General features: G+C 42.0%; 1 protein-coding gene across 2 annotated transcripts in view; it reads left to right on the top strand.

The window, feature by feature from the left end:
- The window catches only part of LOC109643920 (A disintegrin and metalloproteinase with thrombospondin motifs 2), a 103,644-nt gene that overhangs the window by 22,868 nt on the left and 52,929 nt on the right, over positions 1 to 27,847 (top strand). For both annotated transcript variants that reach the window (XM_069531681.1, XM_069531682.1), the window contains exon 3: positions 23,513 to 23,687. In XM_069531681.1, coding sequence (XP_069387782.1) covers positions 23,513 to 23,687 — 175 coding nt within the window. The remainder of the gene's footprint in view (positions 1 to 23,512; positions 23,688 to 27,847) is intronic.

The raw sequence follows: 27,847 nt of genomic DNA on the forward strand, positions 1-27,847 counted from the left end.
TGCATTTCAGTGAAGAAGGTCATGAGAAAAAAGACAAGAAACCAGGCTTCTTCATGTTGATACACAGAGCCAGTGCTATCCATTGTATACAAATACTTGTGATGTTTGTGAGACAGATCAGTGGGTGTGAGGTCCACAGCGGTGGCCCTCCCGAGTGTAAAATGAACAACAGTGGAAGGGTTGTGTGAGTGTCCAGACCATTTAGATTTAACTATAAATTAATAAGCAGTCAGGATCACCACACTGGAAGAAGGGCTAGAGCCTGAGGGGGCGAGACAAAGGGGAGCAACAGCACGGAGGGTGGATGAGGATGAGTGGTGGAAATTACTCCTTAAGACATTCTGCACGTCGGTGGATGCCAGAAAATGTTACACAGGAGGACGTCTCCAATGTAAACCCTCAACTCTTGATTTGTCCTCATGTCTACGTATTGCTAGAGAGATGAGGTCAAGTAGGAAATGTCAGACACAGACACCAAACTGCCATATGCAGAACAACTTCTTTAAAATCACTTTAAACTAACAACTATGTGATTTGTGATGAGGCCGAACTGAAAGTACTTGGCGGACATTGCTCACCGTGAGTTATTTGTCATCTCGGACAGCTGCTATCAACCTTCTTCAACTGCTGTTTACTATGGAAAATGACTAATTATTGAGTCATAAATTCTAAAATCCTGACAGACTTTTAAAAACACAAAGACGATTTAAAGCTGGAACGTTCTCCTTTGGGCTGCACTGAGAGTGCACAGGGTTTGTTTGAAATGGATTTTTTGAAACATGTAAGGATTTTAAGGGATGCTGAAAGAGACGCTGTGTGTAACCTGTAGTCTGTATGAAAACAAAGTGTAGCCACAGTGTTTTTGGTTGAGCTGCACTATGGTGGGCAGGTGACAGGTGTGTTTACAGTGTCTGTGTGCCCTGACATTACAGAGGGAGCGAAAAGTAGTGTGTCCACAGCGGTGTCATGTTGACATCGCTACCAGTGGTTTTATAGTAAGGGGCTTGCATGCACTAACATGTACACATACACGTGTGCTCTGACAGCGACCAAAGAACAGAGAATCTCAGATCCCAATGCAGACACAGAGGGAGTGTGACTACTCCATTATGTCTTGATAATAAAGTTATTGGCTACTTAAAAACAAATGTTTTATTTTAAAACAGGTTTCTGTCCTTTATTAACCTGCCTTGGTTGGATTGATTAATCGTCTTGCACAGATCTCAGTATAATATGTTAACATACATGCATGTGGTGTGAGTCCTGTGTACCATAAACATGTAGAGACCACTGACTGTAAATAAAGATGGATGATATTACTGCTCCCCAAAAGTGAAGCCAAAGTGTGTCAATCTCCCCCTGGTGGCTGTTCATAAAAAATCCAACCTCATCCATGAGACCTGGACCAAAAAAAATGGTTCCAATTAGTTATTTGATGCTTTAAAAACAATGTGAAACTTCATGATTAAAAGGTGAGACTGATTCAAAATTACTTGAGGCTGACCTCATATCAGGGCTCCCTCCCCTGATCGTTATTTTGCACAAGATGGTGGAGTTTATATCTGGGATCTTTTTGCTTTATTTCAGCTCTGAGGACAGCACCTCTCAAGATAGTGCAGCTGTTGGTGAAACACTTCCAGTGAATTAATTAGAAAAAAATGCATGGAGTCGTGCTTCAGCTCAGGTTTCTTACGGGGTCAGGAAATTAACAGTGCATAATAAATAAATACCATGAACCAGCTCAGCTTAAATGTGACTTAGTGCTTCACAAAACAACATTATGAAGGTGAAACACTTTGTGAATAAACTGAGTCCTTTGATATACGTGCAAGCTGCATTGAATGTGCAGTGTATATTGTGGAGAAAAGAGCCGATGAGAGTGGAGGGATAGTTTGTAAACCCTGATATGCTTCACTTCTCCATAACTTGACACCATTTTTCAAATGTTACCCCCCATCCCTGCTCCTATCTCTAATTTCCAGACCGACCCCCTGAGGCTGGATCCTGTTCTCTGCCTCCTGACCCAGTGAGGGTTAAATAAGTGTGAGGGAACTTAAGGGAATGTGGCAGTTTTCCCAGTGTCATTCCATTTCCCAGGCCTTTCCAGATATTATCAGGCTAATTCCAGCTAACAAGGGAGGTCATGTTGGATGTGGGAAATGCAGACGTGGAGCCTGTGTGTGTGTGTGTGCATGTGTGTGCATGTGACATAAGTGGCTGGCATCACTAAACTGCAGAAACACTCGTATTTGTGACCTATCGACCCCTCTGTTCCCATAGCAACTAGGAGTGACTGAACACTGAGTGTACTGCATTAATTTCCTAGAACTTGGGGTACTACTCTGATACTTGCTGTCCCATGTAACCCGTTCAAAATGTTTCTATGTTTTTGTTTCTCTGTGTCTGAATAGCTGGAGCTTTTCAAAGAGGCCTGTTTCATTTGCAAACAGTGCTCTGTAACCTTACAGCGTGCAGGGATCTCAATAGCATTACAACTGTGCTTTCCTTGACACTTCTTGAAGCATCTCTTTCATGCAGATTGTACAATGTAGCTGATAGATGTTTTGATGCTTTTTAAGAGGCTGAGTTCTTTTGGGTGGCCCTCTACAAGGTTTCTAACATGAAGACAGGTTTACCTCCAGTGTGCTTGTATGTTTTTCTGTGTGTACTTATTTTTGTTACCTCTTACGCCTCTTGACCTTTTACAGGATAAACAGTGACCTTGTCAGGGACAGCAGACCTTATGAGGACCAGAGGCCGAACGGCATTGAATTGTGGTTAGGTTAAGGCTAGGTTAGGGTTAGGGTTAGGCATGAATTGGTTATGGTTATGGTGAGGGATCAGGTTTTGTCTGGGCTGTCCAAAAAGTCAATGCAAACTCCTAATAAGGATACGGTTATGGCGTTTATTTACAAGGGTGAAAGGAATCTGAAAAGAAAACTTCAACATTGCATCTTATATTCCGTATTGGATGATTCCATCACAATATACATCTGAGGACAACAGTATATTGCCAAATGCAGGATGTATACATAGTGAGTATATAGAGGTCAGATCATAATGCAGGGTTTTGCTGAATCATCCAATATCTACTTTGTTTATTGGTGAAAGGTCTGGAGCAGTTGCAGTGCCAAAGATTCAGCCCGGTTGTGCCAAAAAGTGGACAATATATTAGTCATTTTATACAGAATATCAATACAAATCATGATATTGTACATTTTGTTGAAAATCAATTGAGAACCCAGAGAAGTCAATGATATTTGATTCCACTGATGCAAGAATCATATAAGAAATCCAAAACCATTCCTTGTTATATTGCCCACAGTGGCCTAATGCACTTAGAGTAATATGTAGTAAATGGTTCAGGAAAATCTCTGCCTGCTGATGGATTTACATCATCCTGCTGTTTATCATCATAGCTCCCTGCGCTTGTTGATGCTGTTTGGCTTCAGCCCTCTTGTCAAAATATACTACCTTCATTAAACTGGTCTATGTGTATAACTCACAGCTATTACACAGCTTAGTTTGCTATATAATCACCTTTGAAATATATAGCTCTAAATCCCCATCAAGAACCCACGAGTAAACAAAAGCAACCCCGGCCTATTCTTAATCATTAATCTGGCTTGATGTGTAGTGCGCTGACAGTAATGGATTATTTTATCTTCTTATCCCTCTCAGTCTCTCATCTTCCCCGATGCTCTTGATAATCAGAGACGCTCCATTTTGATCAATGCACATGTCAGTCATCGTACTATATCTAGATCAGGGCTCGACTACAACATCTCGTGATTTTATGCTGTTTGAGTTGTAGAGTTCGCAGGATAATATGTGCTCCCATCCACACAGTTATTGCCACTTTTGGTAGTTTAGTATATTGATTAGTCTATTGCATTGTAAACTGTGAGACTGTTCTGCTGGTGTATTACATCCTTTTCTCTCTTTTCCTATATGGCTGCGGTTTACTTATTTTTAGTGCTTAAAAGTTGAGAATTCTCACAGTGAGAAGTCGATAAGTGTCTTTATTTATTACACAACTACAGTGTTTGAAAAAGACTGCTCATAGATCTGGTTTTAAAGCTTGCAGACCTCAGAGGATTGAGTCTAACCTCCACACTGTAAACCCTGAGTCTGTTGGTTTTGTCTGTTTCAAATGCTCCCCGTGGATACTGAGATCTGATTTTATCACTTCTTTTGCTCTGGATTTTAATTTTCCCTGTTGAAACTTTGTTCAATGTGGCGTGTTCTCAGGGAAGCATGTTTCTAAATTGGTAATTTGTAGTGCTGAAAATTATTATTCTATCCATGAATGCGCTGGCTGATTGATGGTCGATTCACTGAAAGATCAACTATTTTGAGAGTCTGCAATTGTTTGAGTAATTTTTCAAGCAGAAATGTCAGAGATTTGGTTTTGGCTTCTCGAAGGTTCATGGTCTTTTTTCTTTTAAACTGAACAGTTTAATATTAGGCTTTTTAATTGATAAGATAAAACAAGTCACTTCTATCTCAGGAGAACTGAAGCTTTTGGATGATGCCTTAGACTGTATATAATATAAATATAAATAAAATATCAGTGTCTTAACACACTGATGAATGTTCAACTACTCGTTCTCCTAAGTTTGGTTTTAGTTCGTTACTTGATGTTGTAAAATGGGCTGAAACGTCAGGATTGACAGCTCAGACTGACTTGTGATTGTCAAGTGCGTGTATCAGGGGGGCTTCGCTACCATGGCTACATCTTCAAATCACCACTGTGCAGACACTCGGGCTCCAAATGTGCAAGATGGCAGCGTTTGTATCCAGGATATTTTGGCTTCTTTTCTAGATAGTGGGAGAAATCCATCGTCCATCTTTATGTACAGTCCGTGGACAACAGAGACACATTATAGACGATTAAATCAATCAAATCAACCAAGTAAATCCACTTACTGAGATAATAACCATGAGTTGCAGTGATTGTCTTTTACATACACCTAGGTTGTTTTGGTCATTTTCGTCAGATGTAACACTCACCAACTCTCCATTATGAGAATATTGGATCTCCATTTGAGAATAAGAAAACAACATGTTTTACAGTTAATGAGTCGCATGATTAATCCAATATAGATGTTTGAACAAGCACCTCTCCGGTCGACAGCAAGGGACAATTTGATGCTAAATAGGCATACTTTCAGAAACCACAAGGTAAAACACTCCTCATGTTGCCTTTTCCATGCCAACAATGACAAGAGGAATGAAGGCTCTGTGTTAGTGCCAAACAAACACACACTCACAGGCAGAGGACTCCGTTGGCAGGTAACTTCCTGTCTCAGTATCCAGTCCCCCCTTCTAGTGTCGCGCCAAGGTTGCCAAAGGCCTCTCAGTGATGTTTGAAGTGCAACAAGCTGCCTCTGTCCTCTTAAATGTCGCAGATGGGGAACCTGAGCTTGGCATCATGAGAGAGAGAAGGAGCATCCCAGCGAGATCGGTCACAGGAAACAGAAAAGAGAACAAAAACAGAGAAAGGGAAAGTACATGGCACACACACAGAGTACCTTGTTCTGATCTAAGAAGTGGAGAAAGAGGACTGAGAGTGATCCAAAATCTGTTTGAGCATCAATGTCAGTTCCTCTGTGTCCTGTCTGTGTTGCTTCCATATTTTTTACTGTCCTGTCAGCTTAACTGAGTTAGTTTATGATCATCATCCCAAAAGCCTCCAAACAATATTTTCTGTTCCTACTATCTTCAGTCTCATCTTTTTTCTGTTCTTTTCTATTCTAGTTCCTCTTGTCTTATGATCTATTCTCATGAAGCTGATTTAGTCAACATCATGGAGTCTAATATGTCACATCACTGCAATTACACATAAATTTACTCATTAAAATACATTTTGGACGACTAGTTACATGTAGAGCTGTTATCATAAATCCAATCTGCTTATTAGAAGAAGCCGGTGAACCAATAGAAAATGGAGAGAACATGCAAACTCCACACAGAAAGACCCAGCCAAGCTGGTAACCAGGGAACCTTTTTTGTGACCACTGCAGCACAGTGACACCCTAATTAAAATAACCCTTCTCTTTTCTGGTGTATACCACCAAGAATTTAAAAAATATCTCCAGAACTGCATGTATGACTGCTAGAAATAATAAAACACCTGATTCACAGATGGAAAAAACAGACAACTTGTTTCTGGATATACACATAACAGGCAAACTTAGTGAACCTCACACACAGTCAGACAGAGGAAAGATCAGAGATCAGATGTACACAGACGGTTTAGTGCAGACGGTGCCGCTTACATCTCTATTAGCATCTGGGCCAGAAGAGGAGACATCAGGTAATTAAAAAGAAAAGTGAGAGAAGTAACGAGGGAGGGGGGGTTGGCTGGAGGAGGAGGAGAGAAAGAGGCCAGTAGGGAGAAAGATAATGGACAACCTCATGCAGCTTTGCCTGAAAACATAACATGTCATTAGCAGTGCCATCAGCAACTGCCACGTTAAAGCTGATGGGTTCCAACACAAAGCGCGTAATTTAGCTAAGACTGAAAGTTCTCCTGGAGTGCCCTCTTTTTTATCACTGTCACCATCAAAGTTTTTTTTTATTTTGCATTTGAATTTTTAAATGGAGTTAGATTTTCCTGTCTCCTATCCCCATACTTGCAGTATTGCTGTGCGTAGGTGTGTGTGTGTGTGTGTACGAAGTGTGTGTGTCTGTGTGTGTCTGTGTGTGTGTGTGTGTCTGTGTGTTTGCCTGTCCTGTGGTTAAATATTAAGCTGGAACTGTCAGGACGGCTCAGCAGAAACTTTGCTTCCAGGCATGTCCACTTCAGGCTCCCAGCAAGCAAGAGAGGAAAAATTAGAGGGAGAGGGTGGAGAAGGTGAAGACTTTCAATCGTTCCTGGTCATAGGTGAAGATAAAAAAGAATGCCACTACTGAGAGAGAGTAAAAAATTCCTGATAAAGGAGGAACACAGGTGAAACATTTGTCCATTCCCACATACGTCACTCATATTATCTGATCAGCCTGAGAGAGAAAGAGGGAGAGAGACACTGAGCTGCCATTATGAAATTGCAAAACCTTTTTATTTTCTGTTTGTGATCTGTTGTCATGGCAGCGGTAAGTGCAGTTAGCTTTTGTCAGGTGTCTGTTGGTTTGACCCTCATCTTTGAAGCTGACAAGTGCCTAACGCACACACACACACACACACACACACACACACACACAGTAACCCAGGCCTCTAAGTATGGCAGGGGCGGGCTCACATTAAAGTGTTTAAATCTAAGTTGATTGGGGCCTGTCAGTCATAACGACATAATATCCACATTATATATGAGGAGTTCATGTTACAGCAGAGAGATGTGGAAGGAATGAGTGCAGGAGAGAGAAAAACAAGTTTTGACAGAAACTATAGATAAGGCCTCTGTTCCAAACTCACATCCCACATCCCACTCGTCTCCACTTCCTTCGCCATCTTGCATATTTGGAGCCAGAGTCCGATTAGTAGGGCCACGGTAGTGCGGTCTCTCCGATACATTCGCTCAACCAATTGCAACATGTATTTAGTTTGGTCCATGTCCCATCCACTAACATGGAGGAGAGGTTGGATTTTATGATTGATACTGCAGCCAGTAAGCAGGTGGTGATCGAGACACTTTTGGGCAGCAGCCATGTTGTCCATCTTTACAGTCTATGTTATGAGCACACAGACCCGAGAGAGAGAATATGGACAGGCAAGGATCCGCAAAAGAAAACAAGGACAGATAAGTTTGCCTTTTCACTTCCTCCACATTCCACCAACTCTCGCCTGTAAACAAACTGCAGCAAAGGACCAACATGCCGGGGCAAAGATGAATAAGTAAAACAAAAAGTCACACATGCACATTATTCATGTGATGCTGTCAATTTGAACTGCATGTGCTGTTACCTCAGTGCAGTAGAAACGTGGCCCAGCTCTCTCTCTCTCTCTCTCTCTCGCGCTCTCTCTCTCGCTCTGCTCCTGCTCACTTGAAGTGAATGACTCTCTTGTTCTGTAAGCCTTCTAAATATTTCAGCAGTTCAGGCGCCTGCGCTAAGACTAGCCACAGTGCTAACATGTCGTTGACCATTAGTGCTAACCTGCTGCTTCTGCTTCTCAGCTTTATCATCTCCCTCTTTTGTCTCTCTCAACTTTATCTCTCTCCTTGTTCTCCCCTCTCAGATTTACCCATTTTCATAGAAAATCCTAGAAAATGTCAGGTTGCAGGTTGGATGCATATCATTTTTGGGGTTAAATAAGTCTTTTTTTTGGATTCACAAAACAACAGACCTGTGTTATTGTCTGACATTTTATAGAGAAATTATCACTTATTGAAGAAAAATAATCAACAGATTAGATTAGTTAAATTAAATAATTATGCGAGTGTGGAACGTTTCATCGCTAAATCAGGCAGTGAAAAGAAGTTAAATGATATCAGATTTTGTGTATATGAAAAGTTCCTCAATTAAAGGAAGTGCCAATAACTATAATCCTGTGATAATATTATCCAGGCTGATTATTTCTGTCTGTTTCTAACTGATACTATGATATTAAAGGTGCAGTAATGTCAGGACCATTAGACCTCATGGGGACAAAACATCATTTCTGAGATCCTGGTTAAAGTTAGTGGCAAAGTTTTGGTTAGATTGTCTCACATGGGCTCATACAAGGTGGTGGATGAGTTACTTGTCAGGCGCCATGTTTACACCTCATGATTAGTCTTTAATGAACCAGTGTGAACAGGAACTGGTTCAGAACTTAAAGACAAACAAATTTGACTTCACTGTCTTGACAGGAGATGCAGATCATGGTTGAGCAGTGTGTTAACACAAATTTGATTTTTTAAAAGGTCTCTAAACAGACAATAGTTTCACCCACAGAACACAAACAAACATTGAAATCATTTAAAAACCTTTCTTTCCTGTCATCTACACACACACACACTCACATACCATGGACGGAGGATCAATCAAGAGAACAACAGGCCCGACCTGTCAACTGAGGCACAGTCTGAGTCCGATCGATCCAGAGCCAGATCTTATTGATGTACACTCTATTTGGGCTAGAACTCTCACACACACACACACGCACACACAAACTGTACAGACAGAAACACTCCACAGACATTAGTCATAAGCTGGAATCTGTTATAGTGGCGTTGGTCCTAGTTGCTAATCTGTCTCTACCACATAGATGCTGTTGTGGGGATTTCGTGTGTGTGTGTGAGCAAGTGTCTGTGGAAAATACAGAGGGAGTTGACGAATAAAACAAGCAGCTTTAAGAGTCACAGTTCTGCACTTAACCTGCCAGCGATGGAAATAAAAAGACTCGGAGAAGATGGAGAGGTGGTGGGGAGCGAGTGAGTGAGAGATGAAGCTGTCAGTGCCGCCTTGCCCCGTTCTCTCTTCGCTGGATGTGAATGACCATCAGACTCTTTCATACCAAGGAGCTCAAACAACTTGAAAGAGATTTGATTTGTGGCACATTTTCTTGATGTTTTTTTTTTTTTTTTTCATCCATGTCCAGCGGTGCGTTTCCCAGAAGTGTTGCTGCCAAAAGATTGTCATAAATTCTGCTGAACAAGGTGCCGTTGGGAGTTTTGGTGTTTCTGAGCACTGACAGATGTTAACAACTACCATCATAAACAAAATGTTATGACTGTAACTTCTGTTCCCTGAAGGAGAGCACCACATAACACCACATAACGTGTGGGATATCACACCCTCGTGTGTCCTGACTGAAGATACCTCTATTCACGCCTTTAAGGCAAATGACGTGTGCTGCATCAGTGCTTGGAAGGGAGGGATATGGGACCTCCAACACCTTGGGAGTGGGTTGGGCAAGATAAGTGGCTGAAGAGGGTTCCATAGGCGGGCAGTTGACTAATCTGGCCTTCTCAGCTCCATCCAAATCCAGAAACTTTCCATAGCTGGGCACCATGAAACCGGTGAACAGTGGCTTGTTCCATGTTGAAGTCTGTCATGGTAAATCAACGCAGGAGCGGTTGGGGACTGACCGGCTGAAACACTCTGCTGTTCGTCCTCTGACAATCACACATGTCATCTTTGTGAAGAGGAACCAGCTCCAGCTGCCCATTAGGGAATCAGGCTCAAACTTGGTTAACTTCTCAGCGAGCTCCATTTGGACAGCCCAGTTAGCAGCAGCTACCTCCTCGCTATCTGAATCATACAAAGCCGGGTCAATCAACGCAGAGAGGAGAGGGCCATGTCGAGCAGCAGCTGATTTCCCTAGGACTAACCTTGGGGTTTAAATTATATTTTATCACAATGCTAAAGTGGTTTCAATTAAATAGAAACAGCTTAGAAAATAATAATCTCCAGTGGAATTAACTTCATTTCTCAAATACAGCCCCTCTGGGTAATTTCAGGAAAATGTCCGGACTTTCAGCAGCATAAGATGCGTGGGCAGTGAACTCATCCATTGTCACCTGGGGTCCAAACATGCAGACAAGTTTACTTCCAGGCAATGTTAACTTTTTCTCAACATGACCTTTAGGATCTCATCAGGTTTTACACCAGTATCGGGTCTAATGCTGCCTCTTGCCCATATTTCTATGTTTGCCCCTCCCTCTTCAGGACACCCTAAACTAAACTGCTCCCACTGTGTGTGTTTGGTTCGACGACTGCCCCGTCTGCGCTTAAGTGACGCCCAGTAGTGTCTGGTGTGTCTTAGCTAATTAAAGCTGAATTATTGATACTCCAGTGAATTATGCAGAGGAAATAATTAGATATAGAAACAATGGTAAACACAGGTACACCTGCACAACAGATGAAGGAGAGAGGGAGGGAGATGATGTGGCCTTTATTCCTCTGGCTCTTTGCCAGTTCTCTCTCTCTCTCCTACCTTCCCCCTTCTTTTTCATTCCCTTTCCTGCATGTTTATATCACTCCCTTCACTTCTCGCCTGATGTCTCTGTCCTTGACTCTGCAGTGTTCATCTCTCTCCCAGTTTCACCCTTCCTTCCTTCCTTCCTTCCTTCTTCTCTTCCCTTCCATCACTCCATCCACCCTTCCTAACCCACTTGCTTCCTCCCTCACTTCCTTCTGTACCTGCTATTTCCTCCTCTTCTCAGCACCGCACCCATTGGACTTCCTTTCTCCCTGTTGCTATGACATTAGCTGGATGTAGCAGTGTCAGGCCGGTCTTGAGGGATGAGACTAAAGAGCTAAGTCTTGCTCTTTTCATTTAATTACTCCTCCCTCTCTTTTTCCTCGCCCCCTCCCAGCCCAGTTCCCCCTGTACATCACACCCTGTCTTCCTTCCCCTCCCCTTCTTTTTTGTCTCCCTACGCCTCCTTTGTCTGCTCCTCATTTTCTACCTGACTCTACCTGTCTTCATGCACGCATCCTCTCCCTCATGCTCTCTCCATCTTCAACTTGCAGAAAGAGGAGGGGGGGAGGAGGAGACAAGAGGGAGATTAACATCACGCCCACATCATTCCTTTGAAATTGTGTGCATCATGTGGGATCCGTGAAAACTCAGCTTCCTCATTCTTTGTCGTTGGTAAATCCATACAAAAGTGAAGCGACATGTTGTAAATGTGTCACCTATTCCAGATGTGCACACATATGCACATGCACGCTGTGTTAGGGTCTGCTTGTGTGTGTGTGTGTGTGCCAGTTTCTGTGTATTGGCCTAGGCTTGACCTTGATTACCATGGTGACGGTGAGGCTCCTCATTAGTGCTGCACTGGAGGAAACAGTTTGGTAATGAGGGAGCAGTATTGTCCTTAGGCACACACACACACACAAACATAGATGCCAATGCACCACTTTGTATTAGTGCTTGCATGCACCTGCTGACACCTGAGCTTATGCAATATCTCCTACATAAGCCCCATGTACACACACAAACACACACACACATGCACACACACCCCCCTTCTGAGAACATTTCAGTCTCATGGCCCCCCACTCAGTTGTCTCGCCTCACCTTCTGTTTAGTGTTTTTTCTCTCCCACACACATTCTGCCTCACCCCCACCCCCACCCCCCCGTCTCTGTAAACCTCTCTCTGTTCTGCCCACCACACAGACCCTGCTGCCCACCATGTTCCTACGAGGCGGAAACATCAGTGTCGGCCTCTGGCGGTGGCGCTCTAACCTCATGCATATGGAATTTCATAGGACACGCTGTGATGTGACTCCAGGTTTTTCCGTGTCAACCTTTATTGATACTGATTTTACAGAAAACTTTTTTTTAATTGATGGTGTGTATTTAGTGTAGTCGCTGAATAATGATTTTTCTCTAAGCCAATCATGGTGTTAAATGCTAAATGATCATTTCATTTTTTTTCTTTTTTTGACCATTTTATGGCTGAATTCAGCAACTCTGGGATTCTCGCCTCTGACATGTTTCTTCTCCTTATCAGCAGAGGCTCATGGGTACTGAAGTAACTTGAGCTGTCCAAAGAAAAAAACACAGAAACTAAGTTAAAATAATTTAAATTGGAGGTTGTGACACAAAACTAGGATTGTTACATTCTTGCAGGAGTTTGAGGACATGGAGACATTGAAAAAGCACAATCAATTTACAGAACTGTCCATTTTTCCCTCATTCCACCTCCTAGCCTCATCAGCACTCTGCCACACACACACACACACACTGGTAATCTACACAGATGTCATACCTTGAATTCTTGGAATACCAGCTGGAGGCCCTAGTTATTGACATATTTTTGTAAAAACAATATATATATTTAAGACAGTGAATCCCAAAGGTTGTTGGTCCTAATGCACTTGCATACTGACAATTTTCATCCAAGAGTAAGTTGATCATATTATATATATTCAATAGTGCAGATAAAGTCATGGCCCATGCAAAAGAAAAGGAGTGTTTGTAGTATAAAGATGTTCAGTCTGTTGTTTCAGCATAAGCGGAGTGAATGATTTCTTCATTATATTGCTATCATTTATTTATTTATCTATTCATTCATTCATTTTGTGGTAGTAATATTACTAAATATTAACTAAATATTTCCAAAACAATATCTGGAGGAAGCAGAATCACAAATAATAACTTCTGATTGTCACCCCTGTGCATATGTTTGTTTGTTTGCAAAATTACACAAAAACAGGGGAACAGATTTACATTTATGGAGTCTCTGAGGATTTAAACACAACGACTTGATGTCATTTAGGCACAAAGCAACACTAAAGCCAGTGGACCGGCATGTTGATTTGTCTATTATTATTTTTTACCTCAATAGTCCACCGGGTGTGACTGTGTTACACCAGTCACACACTTTCACCATCACACATTTCATTCATAACTCTCCAACAGAGAAGAAATATCACCTGACAATACACAGAGAGCTTGTTCTCATATAAAAATACATTTCATCCAGCTTCATGTGCACGTTCTGCATTTTCTGCAGGTTTTGAGCAAAATCATACAAGTCATCATGGAAGTGTAGTTTTGCATTTTTGCTATCAACAGTTACACAACCACACACTCACACATGTAATATGTTTCCACAGGTAGCTTTTCCTGCTAATGAAGGATTGGTTGTTATGAATTCAACAGGCAAGTCAGTGAGATCCTGTGATCTCTCCTGGTGGCCTCAAGAGACTGTGTGTGTGTGTGTGTGTGTGTGTGTGTGTAGTGTAGTGTTGTGTGTGAAAAGCATGAGTTACATGTGCATGGACATGTGCGTTTCGTTTGCCCATATGTGGGGTCAAAAAAGCGTAGAGTGCAGAGGGGGGCAACTCCCTGTTATAGCAAACAAATGTGATTGGCTCGTGTTGCTGCCCTGAGACTGTTTGATAGGCTGTCAGGTTCAGCAGCCAGTGCAACGGGCAGGTAGGGGGAGGGTCTTCGCTGTGCTCTGTTGCTAGGTTACAGGTATATCCAATAGATGTGGAGATAAAGAGATAGAGTAGAGATAAGGATGAGGATGGGTGTGTGCATGTGTGTGTGAAACCCAGGTAATACTCACGTTGTGGGGACCTAAATCTGGTTACAATCACGTTATAAGGACTTAATGTCCTCATCGAAAAAAGCTACTTATGTAAATCATTCAATTTTAAGGTCAACATTTGATTTAACGCTAGACTAAGGTTAGGTTAGGTTAAGTGTTAGGGTTAGACAAGTATTTAGGTTAGACTTGGTATCCTGGAAATGACAGTAAGTCAATGTAATATCCTCTGAAGTCATGGATGCATGACTGCGTGTGTGTGTGTGTGTGTGTGTGTGTGTGTGTGAGCAAGAGAGAGGGTCAGGGGGGTGGGTGGAAGAGTGAGACAGAAGGGGAGTGACCAGTAAGTAAGACGGAGGGATTTCTTCAAAGTGTGAAGAAATAAACAGCTTTATTGTGTTTTAGGTCAGACTCTTGTTCAGACATCTATCCACATTCCAACAATTCAGATTAAAAGGTTATAGCAATGGACTGAATAAACAGAGATATGAATATGGCATTCTGTTTTAAATTACACCAGATCTTTCATTTTGGAATATTTGTGTGATATAGATAAGATTTTCCACTTAAATTTCCAGGTGTAGCAGTGTAATTATTACTGGCCAGGCAGATCCCAGGCCTGTGGTTGGCTTGTAATTCATTAAAAGTGCTGTTATATTAAACACATACTGCTCGAGACAACACTGCTCTGGGAACAGCTGTTCTGCTGCACTTAGATTGCAATCACAGAGCGGTCAGTCGCCACTAATCGGGGTCATTTATCAATCCGGAAGCCCACACACACACCCACACACAGACACAGACACACACACACACACTGATCGATGGCTGGGCTGGGCCGGTAAGAGGGGTTGATGGGTGCTTGGCCGGTGCTTTGTGTGTCTGTGTGTGTGTGTGTCTGAGAGTAAGTGTTGGCAAGAACACAGTGATGGCCGGGACTACACAAAAGCTAAAGATCTGTAAAGATTAACCTCTAGTGGACTAAAACGTGTCTGTCTTCTCACTTACAAACTAATTGGGCTGTTGATTTTACTGCTCAGATTCATGATAGTTTTAGAAGAAATAAAAGGTCATGATTTTGTCATACGTATCAACCTTATCAGTCTGATCTCCATGACAACTAAGCAAACTTTCTGCTCAGGAAGACCATGAGATGTAGTTGAAACACCATCAAAGCTCTCTTGACATCTTCGTCTGTGGCTTCTATGCATATTGCATTGCATTTTTATGCAGAGATAGGGCTGCCTGGAAAAACTATGGAGGAAGTCTGGACCCTCTCATTCTGACAGTTGCGTTCTCACATTCAGCCTCATCAGAGAACGTCAGGAGATTGTCTTGAGTTCAGTTCATGTCTGAAAGTAGCTTAATATATACTAAGCTGGCAGTTTTAGAGGCATTTTCAATGCTTTCAGTGCTTATTAATAGAAAATAATAATAATTCAACTTAAACTGACAGTATTTCTCTGAAGAGTTTAGCAGATGTGTCTCGTGTCCGTTGCTGCGATCATATGTGATGCTGAAGTAAAACAGATTTTGTCAGAATCATACGTATGTTCCAACACTTTTATCATGGAAATCTACCTATTTCCAAATTTGCAAAAGGTAAAGTCAAGACTTCCATGTTGTAAACCAACAGTTCTTCAGGGATTGCCTTTGGTGCACTGGCTAGTTCAGATCTTCCCACAATTGTACTTTCACATGAGCGATGATGTGAATTTAAAACCAGATCAGCAACAACAGCTCATGATTTCTGTGGTTGAACTATAGTTTGATCAACAGTATATCAGTTTTATATTGTAGAGCCTCTGGCCCTCTCCAGCAAACCTGCCCCCCCACGGGCCCTCTGTTAATATCTGGGCCAGACTGCTAAAAGAAACAGAGGAGACCAAGTGTGGATTGGATCTTGTAAGCATTTCCCACACTTTCCTCCATGATCGCCCGGCCAAGAGCCTTTTGGCTGTTGCAAGCTGTCAGACTGCTGAGAGGAAAGAACGAGAGGAGTGAGACAGAGGGAGGAACAATGATGGAGGAGGAGGTGGAGAAGGACTTTTGATTTATTCCAGTATTGAGCTAATGATAGAGAAAATTTTAATCTACAAATGTACCCCCTTTGTTTAATTTAAACTTGTCCCCACATTATTCATTCAACTTTTTTCTTTTCTGTAACTTTATAATCTTAATTCTCATTCTCAAATTTTAACCTAACGCTTCCTTTCTTGTATCACCTCTTCCCTGCTGGTCAACACACATTTCTTCAGCTTCAACTCCTCTGCTCATTCTGTCTCCATTTCCTCTCATTTCCCTTCCTCATACTGCTGATTCATAATCTCTGTTTGGACAGAAAACAGAGGGAGGGAGCTTCTGTCCTGATGAATAACAACAGGAATTGGGAGGGAGAGAGCGAGAGAAAGAGAAAGACAGAACGGGATATTCATGCGGCCTCCTTTAAACAAACTGCCTGTCTGGCTGGCACTGTGTCTCTCAGTCTATCTGCCAGACTGTCAGTGACTGTATTTCTGTCTGTGTCAACCCTCTCGCGCTGAACCAAAATTTCCACACATCATGTGGTCAGGCTAACCAGGTTTGTCTTACTACAGCTATTCTTAGGCTCGCCATCCAATTGCCTGTTTAAATAATATGGCAGTGCTCTGTTCTCTTCTTTTTTTCAACACCTGCCCACGTTTTCCCCCTGACTGATGTATGGAGTAAGAAAAGATGGAGGAGAAGCAGAAAGAGAGATGGATGAGAAACGAGGAAAGCAGAAAGAGACTGATAAACAGATTATATGGAGGATGGAGGGTAGAGTGAAATTAGCTCAGAAGGACAGAAAGGGGTCGGACGCATGAGATGGACAATGTTACTGAAGATAACTATGACATTTGGGGGGGCTCACAGAGGCTGTTCCCAGTTTATAGTCACTTCATTGTACTGCTGCATTTTCTATACTCCCCCCTTTTCATTGGCCCGGAGGGATTATACGTTCTGAATATTGTATTATAACAATTACAATAATAATACTAAGATAATATACACATCAGAAAGCTTTAAAAATAAAATGAATAATACAGTGTTTTGTTAGTTTTTCCTTTTTCTTTCAGTTAAAAACCTGTTTGCACCATCCATTTTTCTCTTTCTGGAGAAAGGTGCATTTTCTTACTTTTCTCAGTTATCACTGTCTATGCTCATTGAATTCCCACAGATTTGGCTGAGTGGCATCACATGAGATGATTTACAACACATGCAATTGGTCTGTGAGTTTCCTGGGCTGCTAAACCAGTGAGATAAAGGCTAGAAAAGTTGCTGCGGTTAAAATAGAAATGCTCTGTCAGAATATTACAATTCTAAATGATTTATTGGTTATACGTCCAGATCTGGATAGGTCGGCGTCTTCCTCAGGGGCCTGAGTTGAGAGTTAAAATGTGAAATGACCCAGACATTGTGCGTGCGGCTGTGTTCCTGTGCTTTCTGTCTGACATACTGTGATAAAAAAATGTGGGTCAAAGATGAACAATTTGCAAATGAGGTGGAGAATTCAGAGGGTGACCAGGACAGAGCTGCATGACTGTAGGTCATATAGGTGTGTGCTTACTGTATTGTTTTTTCCCAATGACCATTTTTAGAGACCACTCTATGTAATGAGCTGAGCAGGGCGACAGGGATGGGCCTGCATCTGATATCGTGCACGGCCAAGATCACAGGCATCAGGCTTCTACTCACGCACACAGACACACGCGGCCTGTCATCGTCTGTGGGCCTGAATTTGTGTGTGTCAGTGTTTGACAGAGGACAGTTGGGGGGGGGGGGGCAGGAAGCAGGAGAAGGTTTAAGTACAACAAGGCCTCCCCTCCTTTCCTATGTTTACATTTGATCAGTTTTGTTTGCTGCGCCCTCCTTGCATATCCTAGATTAGGTACTCACCTCACTCGCCAGGATGTAGAACAAATTAAATTATTTGTCTTACGTCTGAATGAACATTTCTTAACACTCAACCGTGATTGGGGTTCTCTCTGTCGTCCGGCTCCTTCTGCTCCCCACCTTTTTCTCCTGTAAGAGTGAAGCTGCAGAGAGGAAAGGTTTGCCAAGGGTCATAAATGTCTTATATATTTAGCTTCCCTGAATGTTTTAAATAGCTTTGCTTCATGCCGCCTTCATAAATTTCATATAAATCTGCTTTTGTTTTTTGCCAGAGCCTATATTCATAATCCAAACACAAAACTTGGCGGGGGACCATAAAGGTACAATTTGCTGCTGATGCGATTAAAGAAAACAGTGCTTATATCCGTGATGACGTGTCCTTTTAATCTCTCCCTCTGAAGTGTGTCGAATTTTTCAAATCAGCTTTACTATTGTATAAGCCTGATTTTCTTGTGGGAAAGGGTGAATGAATTGGAGGGTTACACACTGTGAGTGAGTCACTATCAAAGCTGTATTTGTGTGTGGATGTGTGTTTGTGCGACTGTGTCTGCCCTGACTGGCCGCCTGTGGATGTATGTGTGCAACTGTGTGTGAAGTGAGGCAGCAGTAGCAGGGTTATGAATCACATCAAACACACACATTGTGACACCAGATCAAACACACACACACAGGCTGGCTGCACTGGACTGAGCTGAACGGCCCCGACCGGGTGTGACTTTGATCGTCACCACAACATCCGCTCCTCCACTCCAACACCGCTTTTCTTCTACTCCACTTTCTCACGTGCCCCACAGGACACTTACCCAGGACTCGTGTTACTGCGCTCACATCTTCAAATAGAGCTCTGCAAACGCTGAAGGCCCTCGTGTTGTAACTGGACACTGGATGTGTAGGGTCCAGATTTGGAGACTGCTGATGGGCTCCGGGTCTCTGAGGGACGGTTGTGGTTTATGTCACCATCGCAGTGGCCATGACAATAATGACACCCTAATTGGGTGTAATTTCTGTCATTCCTAATGATGGAGCTTTATTTCCAAACATCCAAACACAAGTGTTATTTCTAACCATGTAGAGAATCATATACTGTAAAATGATCTACATGCCATTAGAGGTGATTTTAAGAAAATATAGAACAGTTGCTCCAGACAAAAACTCCCCACTACAAGGTCAGTGGATTATTATCTTTGCAAAGGAGGTTATCAGACATGTCTATTTGTTTTATTTGTACGTAGGATTATGCAAAAACTACTGAACAGATTTCTATGAAACTTGCTGTAAGGAACGGACAAAAGTTGGGCGCTGATGCGGATAAAGGAGCGCATCCAGGAAAGGTTTTTCACTTCCTTTCACACGAGCATCTCTGACATTTTCACTAATTTCCCAGGAAATGATTCATGGATCTTGAAGATAAAAGGAATGATATACTGAGAGAGTGAGTGTGTGCAATGTGGTGCACTGAATATGGAGGGTGGAGGGCCGTACTAGTTTGTGTGTGTGTGTGTGTATGGAGAAAATACTTAGCCCTGACCTTTTCATCCAGATGTGGAGTGATACTTCCCGTGTGAAGTACAAATAACATTATTATAATAATAGGTAATAAATATATAGCACTTCTAAAAACACATGTTTACAATATTGTGCAGAAATAAAAAGACAATACCTGCAGTGCAATTACCAGTTTAAACAAGTTACAATCACTGCAGGTGACAATGAGACAATATGATGCAGGAAGCTGACAAATTGAAATGCCTCATGAGGGTAGCAGGTCTAATTCACTAAATTTGAACTCATCAGACCTTGTTAAACACCATCAGCCTCATCAGCCCAAGGAGCTCCATGACTTTACTGGAATAAGAAAATAGCTTCCAGTAACAATCTCTGAAACAGACTGAAAAATTTTTTTTAGTAGCAGGTGAACAAACCTGTAGTAGGTTGTTGAATAGATTCCAAAACTATTTGAATTTTTGCACCATATACATTTTTTAATCAATTACTCAGATGAAGCAGTTAACCATAAATGATACCTTGCTTTTTTCAGAGTCGAGAACTCACCAAGTTCCCTGACATTAACAACCATATAGGCTAAGTTTCTTATTACTTTCTGAGGTTGTGTTTAGATAAACCTGATCTTTCCATTTCATTTAGACACATGGTTATTTCCATCAAGGAAGTCGTGTTTTAGTTAGCAGCATTTTGCAAAAATGTGAGGGGATTACTTTGGAACTTGGTGAAAGGATGTGGTGTTGGTCAAGATAGGACCCATTCAATTTTGGTGCATTCTGAGATAATGGGAATAATCCATGATGAAAAATCATTCATTTTTAGGGGACTTCATTTTACGAGTATGTGAAATAAGTGCTATTCTGACTTCAAATGTTTCAAATGTTATTTTTTGTTCATTTCTACCACTTCTTTTGTACATAAGTTGTGTCACAACCCTACCAAAAATGTGGTTGGTCTTAATCGATGGCTCATTACTTTTGGCCCTCGCCCCTAAATGTCTGATTTTCTCTCACTGTTCTGGACATGGTGTTTGGTCAAGCCTCCCTGTAACCCCCTCCACTACAGGACCTGGCTGCCTCTGCTTTAGACAATGCCTCTCACTATGGAAATGTGTTGAAGCCTTGATGCTTAATTCACATCAGGTTTTTTTTTTTTTCTCCAAAGGACGTGTCCAGTTCTTCAGCTCGCTCACATCTTCCCCTCTCTCCAACCCTCCACCCCCTGTACGCTGGGTCTGATCGATCCAACCACGTCTCCCAGTCCCGCATGTCATCTTTTTTCTTTGACACAGCTCTCCTCTCTCCTCTGCTTGGTATTCTGGGGTGGGAACGCATGCACCATCTCAGACCCATCAGCTGCGATCGGAATGCTGCACCACGGCTCCGGGAAATGGAGGGATGAGAAGAGGGAGAGGTGGAGTTAGAGAAAGAGAGAGAGAGAGAGAGAGGGCAGGTCAGCGGCTTGTCCACATCCTTCTGGGACCAAAGCCTCAGACTGACAGAGGGAGAGAGAGGAGGAGGGGGTGAGAAAGGAGAATCAGAGAGGACGAGAATAAAGACGAGAAGAGAAGAGCTTTTTATTTTTCAGTGGCCACTTACGTTAATATGCAGTTTCATTTAAATCAGCCTCAGTGGGATATTCAAGGAGCATGCACACTCTGAAAGTCAATTTTATTTAGAGCTCAAAACATTTAATAACTGATATCAATACTGGATATCTGTGTCTTTTCATTATGTAACTATATGGCACTCAGCGAGGAGCATTACTCCACCAAGACTCAGCAATCCCCTTAAATTAAAACAAGCCTTATAGCTAAAGCCACATTATGTTTCTCAGACAGCAAACCCTGTGAAACCACATTTTAATCCATTAGATTTTATTTAAATTGGCCCAAATTTGCACACATTGATATCACAGTGGCTGAGAGAGCTCGGAAATCACTGCAAAACAGATGGAACATGCAAATGAAACAGTTTGACACTACAGGAACCAGTTAGGGAAAACACTGGCAAAATGAGAAACACATTCACCTGATCAGTCATATGCATAAAGAGATGCCTCAAAAGGTGAATACCAGTACAAAAGCGCTGTCAAGTTGGATAAAACACTCAAAAATGCATTGAATAATTAATCTAGCTCTTACTTTTTTAAACCTGATCATTGTGATTGTGTAATTCCATTATTTGTGATGTGTCTGTATCCATCCAGCATCAGCCCTTAAAGAAACCTGTTGTGTCAAATAACATCATTCATTTAGAGTTGTGGTTCTGCCCACACAACAACTTAAGTACTTAAGCTGCTCTTAAGCATTTCAATGTGTCACTACATTCACCACCAAGTCGCCAACTCTCTTGGCAGATCGTTTACAGGAGAGAGGATACGCAGACACCAGCATCTGAAATTCTGCGTCAGACATCAGCGAGTATATAAATCTATGATATGTGCTGATCTGATATCAAATGTCTTTAAAGTATACACGTTTCACCCAGATAAAACTGGTATTTTATTTTCCTCTATAGCCAGAGTTTGCTCTAATGTCAGCAACTTGGCAATATTTCACAAGTAAATGTTGTGTGTTCCTAGATTGGTTTATTTGTGTTCTTTTTCAGTCATGACAGTCAAAGTAGATTCATTCTCTTTATATGTTTGTTTTTCAAAGAGTTTAACCAGAGACCACAGAACAATGATAGCAAACATGACTTTCATGAAAGTGTTAAAATAAGTGATATAAGTTGTTATCTTTTTTAAATACACTGGTATCGGATCAGTACTCATATCAGCCAATATACAAAGTCCAGGTATCAGAATAAGTACTGGGAAGAGAAAAAAGACCCCAGAATCCCTTATTGTTTACAATACTTTTTTTTGTTGCACATATCTTCATGCTGTCAACTTGGTGGATCTGTTGTACTTCTTAATTTTGTTTGTTAGAGTTTGAGTATGAAGTCTAACATGTTGCATAAGTTTGTCTTCGAGGGTTTTACACTCATAAGACATAAAAAGCTACAATTTTAATTGCTCAGCTTGGATGAAAAAAAACTATATAAACAAAAAAACTGAAACATGAATATGTTGACTTTGGCAGGGTTTCTGCAGGGTATTACAAAGTCCTACATTTAATAATCTGGATTTTAGGCCTTAAAAAGTTTTAAATATAATAAGATATTAGGTAGGTCTTAGTTATGTTATCATTCATTTAACACTATAATGGATACCTCCCGTCTCAGCGTGTACTTTGTGAGATAATGTTGCATTTCCAGTGTTATTCTACTTCATCTTATCTTCAATTATGGAAAATGTTGTAGGTCTTCAATTTCATTCATTATGGTTTTCAGAAGTCCTACATATAACTTGTTGAAACCTGCAGACTCCCTGAAATAAACGATGACTTCCCTGTGCAGTGCGCTTTTCATCACACATTCTTTTGTAACGTAGCCCGTATTTTTCTTTTTGTATCATCAGCTGACTCTCCTCTCTTCAGCCTGCTCATCATCCCGTCCTTCTCCTGTCAGAGCAGAGGGAGACCCAGACGAGTCACTAATCATATCGGTGTTTTCTCTCTTCTTCATTTATCTCTCTCTTTCTTTTGCGCTCGTCCTCTCCAAAGCCTCTCTGTGTGTTCTCCCCCATGGTTTCCCCCTACAGCAGCGTGTTGCCTTGGTAATTACCAGTTGTCTTAAACAGACAGATAGAATAAGGGAGAGTGACGGGCAATTTTCCCAGAGCTTGTTTCCCCTGTGTATGTGCATGCAACTCCCTTTTCTTGCGTGTGTGTGTTCTGTATGCACGCACCTTTACTCCTCTCCAACTCTTTCAGACTTCCTCCTCTCTCCTTCTTCTCTTCCTGTGAGTTTGCTTTTGTGCATGGCTGAGTTTGTGTGTGTAAGTGAGTTTGTGTGCGTGTGTGTGTGTGCGTGCAAGGTGGACTTGGGGAATTACCTGACAGAATGTGTTAGTTCAGGATGGGAGTGGGACAGTCTCATCTCCTGCTCTTGTGTTGGCCATTTGTGATGTCAGGTGTCACTCTGGCCTTCCTCAGGACCCCAGGAGGGATCACTGCTGTGCCCTCCTCTTCAATTTATTTTTCTCCCAGCATGCACCTAGAACAGTTGTTATCTACTCTCTTTGTCGTGTCATCCAATTAATTTTCGCTCTCTTTCAGGCCGGTATGATCAGGACAGAGCAAGAGGAGTTTTTTATCGAGCCGGTGGAGAGCGGCGATGGAGTCATAGAAGAGGAGGCAGAGGGAGGAGGAGGAAGGACGCACATCGTCTATCGCTCCTCAGCTCTGAAGAAAGCACCCATTGGCAGCGAGGCGGCAGACTTCCATGCCAGAGGTCAGTCAGCATTCGCACACCCTTCACAGGATGCTACACAGGCACACTTCAGCTCCATTTTAACTTATAGTTCCTGATGGTTCACCCCCCACATGGTAAACCCACTTAAAAATGAAAGATTTTAATTCTGGTCTTGCAAATTTGGAGTTTTTGTCAGCATAAATTTTTTTCTCCTCTTAATTGTGTGCAGGTCTCCTCCTCCAATAAACCGTACACAAGTATTAAAGCATTGTTCCCTCATGCACACCTGATTATATAATCATATCTAACTATTGTATGGAAACACAGTGAGGCACAGTGTGAGCGTACCCTGCTGTCAAAAAGATTACACCCACACACACTCAAACACATCCTCCTGTCACTGCACTAATTTTCTAGTGTGAATTGGTGACACCCTCCTTTTATAGATTCATCCACTGCTTTAACAATTAACAGCTATCAGTCTGTGGTTTCTCATTGCGCCTGCCTCAATTTTTCACTCCGCACATGAAATAAATGAACAAACAAACCACAAGAGGGGACATTATTCTAAAAGACGCAATGTTTAGTGTTTGACGAAGCCTTTATCCGCTTGGATTAGAGGAAAAAATATGTATTCAAAATGCTTTAATACTCAAGATGTGAACGTCATCACAAAAGCAAAATTATATTTTCATCCCAACAATTCATCTCTTCATCTCTTTTCATTTGTATTAAAGTCGAAACTTGTTTATTCAGAATGAAATTAGAAAAATAAACTCTGACTGTGAATAGTTATAAAGCTGATAATGAAACATTTTCTCAGAGGACGAGATGAGGGGTTGCACTTGAATCAAATTAATCAAAGAAATGTATCTCTCATGATTTTGTTTTACTTTCTCTTTTAGCTGAAGTAACACAAACTTGAAGTTTGCAATCTACATGTATTTATTATTGATTTTTAACTCAAACCGCCAATCCTAAGCAAAGAAACAGTCTTTTTAATCGTACATTTCACAGAGAAATGCTCCCCCTTTAAAGGCACTTACTCTGTTTCAGCAACTCCCTACAGTAACATATGCATATAAAAAAAAAGAAAAAGAACAGGAACACATGTTCCAATCTTTTATTAATCTAAAGCCCGAGTGGAACATTTAATGTACATGAACAGAGAGGATGTAGAGGAGCAGTGTTATAACACATTTTGAAACACATGCGATCCACTCCACAACCTATGAGACAGAGGAGCAGATCTTTCATGCTAAGAAATAAGAAAAGACAAAATTCATGGGAAATGGTATTTCCAGTATTTTCAGTTGTATTGTCAAGAACTTGGCATGCTGGGAAAAATATTTCTGCAATGCATGCCTCAGGCTTGTGTCTGTAGAAGCGATCGCTGTGACTGATCCAATGCCCAAGAGTCAATCACTTGTGACCCCGGCCAGAGTCTGCATCTCAAACTAATCCCTGCAGTTAAAATATTCTCAAAGAATGGAGTCTCCCGTGTTTTACAGGTGCAAGTGGACTGCTTCATAACAAGTGTGTTTCAATAGATGAGATGTGTCTTCCTATTCTGAGCAGTTGATTTAAGAATGTCTAATAATATACAGAGAGAGAGAGACAGAGTTTCCATAGGAACACCCAGTGAGGACAGACTGCATTAGAGTAACACAGATCTGCTCCCACTGTTACTGATACCTGGCAGTACATCCACACACACACAAACACACACACACACACACACACACACACACACACACACACACACACACACACACACATCCACACTCAAACACACACACACATCCACACTCAAACACACACACACGCACACACACAGGCATGAACATTCACCCTGGGAAAAGAAGACTATACGGAAACTCAGACACGTATAGGATGTAACCACATTCAGCTTACACAACTCCCTTGATCATTACACTTGTGAACACACACACCCATGCTGAATGCACACAGACATGCAGACACACACACGCACACACACAATACCTCTCACTGCTCCTTGTTGCCTTTGAATCCTTCTTTCTAATGAAGAGTGGGGTGCAGATCAATAGCGTAGGATAGGAGCGGCCACAGTGTTTGTATGTGTTTGTGCGTATGGCGTGGGCATGAGTTCTGTGGTTGTCTGGATTTGAGTGCTGGGATTTTCAAGGCTACACAGGCAGACAGACAGACAGACAGACAGACAGACAGACATGCTCCCTGCAGCATTTCATGTGGATCTCTCTTTTTCTTTCTCTTTTTCCGTTTGTCCCCTCGTCTCAGTTATTCTCAACCACAAAGTTATGTAAACATACGGTTTTACCTTCGAGTTGTTACATCATTACCACTGTAATATTACAAGCTCACAGACACTCAGGAAGCACATTATGATCCACCTGCCTTTACACTCGTCCGCTTCTTCTTCAGAAGCTTCTTTCCTCCCTCCATCCTCCACTTGAATCAAATCAAATCATATTCTGTCCGCTCCTCTTATATTCTTTTTCTCTGATAATCACTCCCCAACTGTAGATCAATCAGGGGAGTTGTGAATTAATTAGTAATCAATCAATCATTTCTGGAGATCTTCTTTGCACAAGCATGCCCAATCCACAGCCAGTTATTGAATGTTGGACTCATTTCCTGGCTAAAGACACAGGGAAGGAAGTTATATTTAGCAAGGTAATAGAGGAGCTCAAGAAGGAGAGAAAGAGAGATGAAGACAGAGCAAGATTGATCGGCTTCTTACACCGTAAGCTGAGGAGGTGTGAATCAATGTCCTAAGTGGAGAGAGCAAGCTTTATTATTAATGTGGCACATTTGTCAATTAATCGCTGCTGCGATGGAAAACGAAGGATTTCCATTCATTTTTCGCTTGGCGGACAGAGCGCAATCCTTCAACATGTCTTCACTTCCACTCTTACAATTTTATTTTATCTCCTTCTTTTATCTCTGGTTTTGATCAATGTTCCCTGTGTTCTGCTAATTTTATTTCCGCCCCCCTCTCGTCTCTGTCCAGCTTCACTTGCTAAACTCTCCTCTTTTGCTCTCCACCATCTGCAGATGTGTGTGTGTGTGTGTGTGTTTCTTTTATTTTCTTGGGTTGGACGGTGAAGGTGGAGTTTAGTGTTTTGTCCTGGGAGATTGGACTGTCTGTGTGGGTGTGTTGCTTCAGCTGCATGCACACCAGCATGCGTATGTGTGCTGGTGCAGCGTTGTGTGTCCAGGGTACTGAGACATGCCCAGACAGATGGACTACCAGAGGGCTTTTTTCCCATAATCCCCCTCACCTAGTTTGCTACCTTTATTCAAATCTCACATTAATATTATGCTTAAATGTCACCAGTTCTCAACATCATCTTGTTTTTTTTACCGTTTCTCTTTTCAGCACTAAAGAAGCACCATGATTTGCTGCTTCATGCCATGTTTTGTTTCTCTGATATCCATCTGCTCTGTTCTGAGCTGTCGTATACAGTCAGCTATGGATTTATGATACAAAAATATAGTCTTTGCAGCCGACTTGTTTTCATTGACATTTCAGCTGCATTGTTCTCAAGTCAGAGAGGCTCCCTGCAGCCTCTGGGGCAAAGAGATTGCAATTAGCTGGTGGGCTGCCACTGGGCAGAGGACTGAGGCAGCTACGCCGGACCTGATGCGTCTGCACAAAACCCTGGATATGTCTCGCCCCCCCCTTAGGCGCTGCTGCTCGTGCTGTTATTGTATGTTTTGTTCTGTTGTGCTTTATTGTTCCCGGGCTGTCGTTAAATTGTTGGGTCAGTGTTGTGTCGTCGCTAGTGTAGCCACATCGTACGGCGCTGATATGATGACTCGTCAGCCTCAGCCCAGACTGAGAGGAAGTTGAAGAGGGTCAGACAGAGGCCAGCGGTGCTAGTCACTGCAGCTTAATGTCTGCTTCTCGCATCCAGAAAATGAAGGGGCCTCCCTCGAGAACCCACTCTCTCTCTACCTCTCTCCCTCTCTCTCTCTCTCTCTCTCTCTCTCTCTCTCTCCCGTCACTTTTCCGTCTTGTTCCCCTCTGCTGGTGTGACACGAGGATAGTCGAACAGTGCAATGTTTTAAGAGGAGACTCGTGTTTAAGCACTTAGAGATGTGAGCAAACACACGTACACAACTCATAAATGGCCCATCTTCAGATGGGGTGGGGGCCGACATTTTGCAGTGCAGCGTGACTCTTGTTGGAATCT

The sequence above is a fragment of the Paralichthys olivaceus genome, chromosome 9 (genome assembly GCF_024713975.1).
Source record: "Paralichthys olivaceus isolate ysfri-2021 chromosome 9, ASM2471397v2, whole genome shotgun sequence".
Taxonomy (NCBI): Eukaryota; Metazoa; Chordata; class Actinopteri; order Pleuronectiformes; family Paralichthyidae; genus Paralichthys; species Paralichthys olivaceus.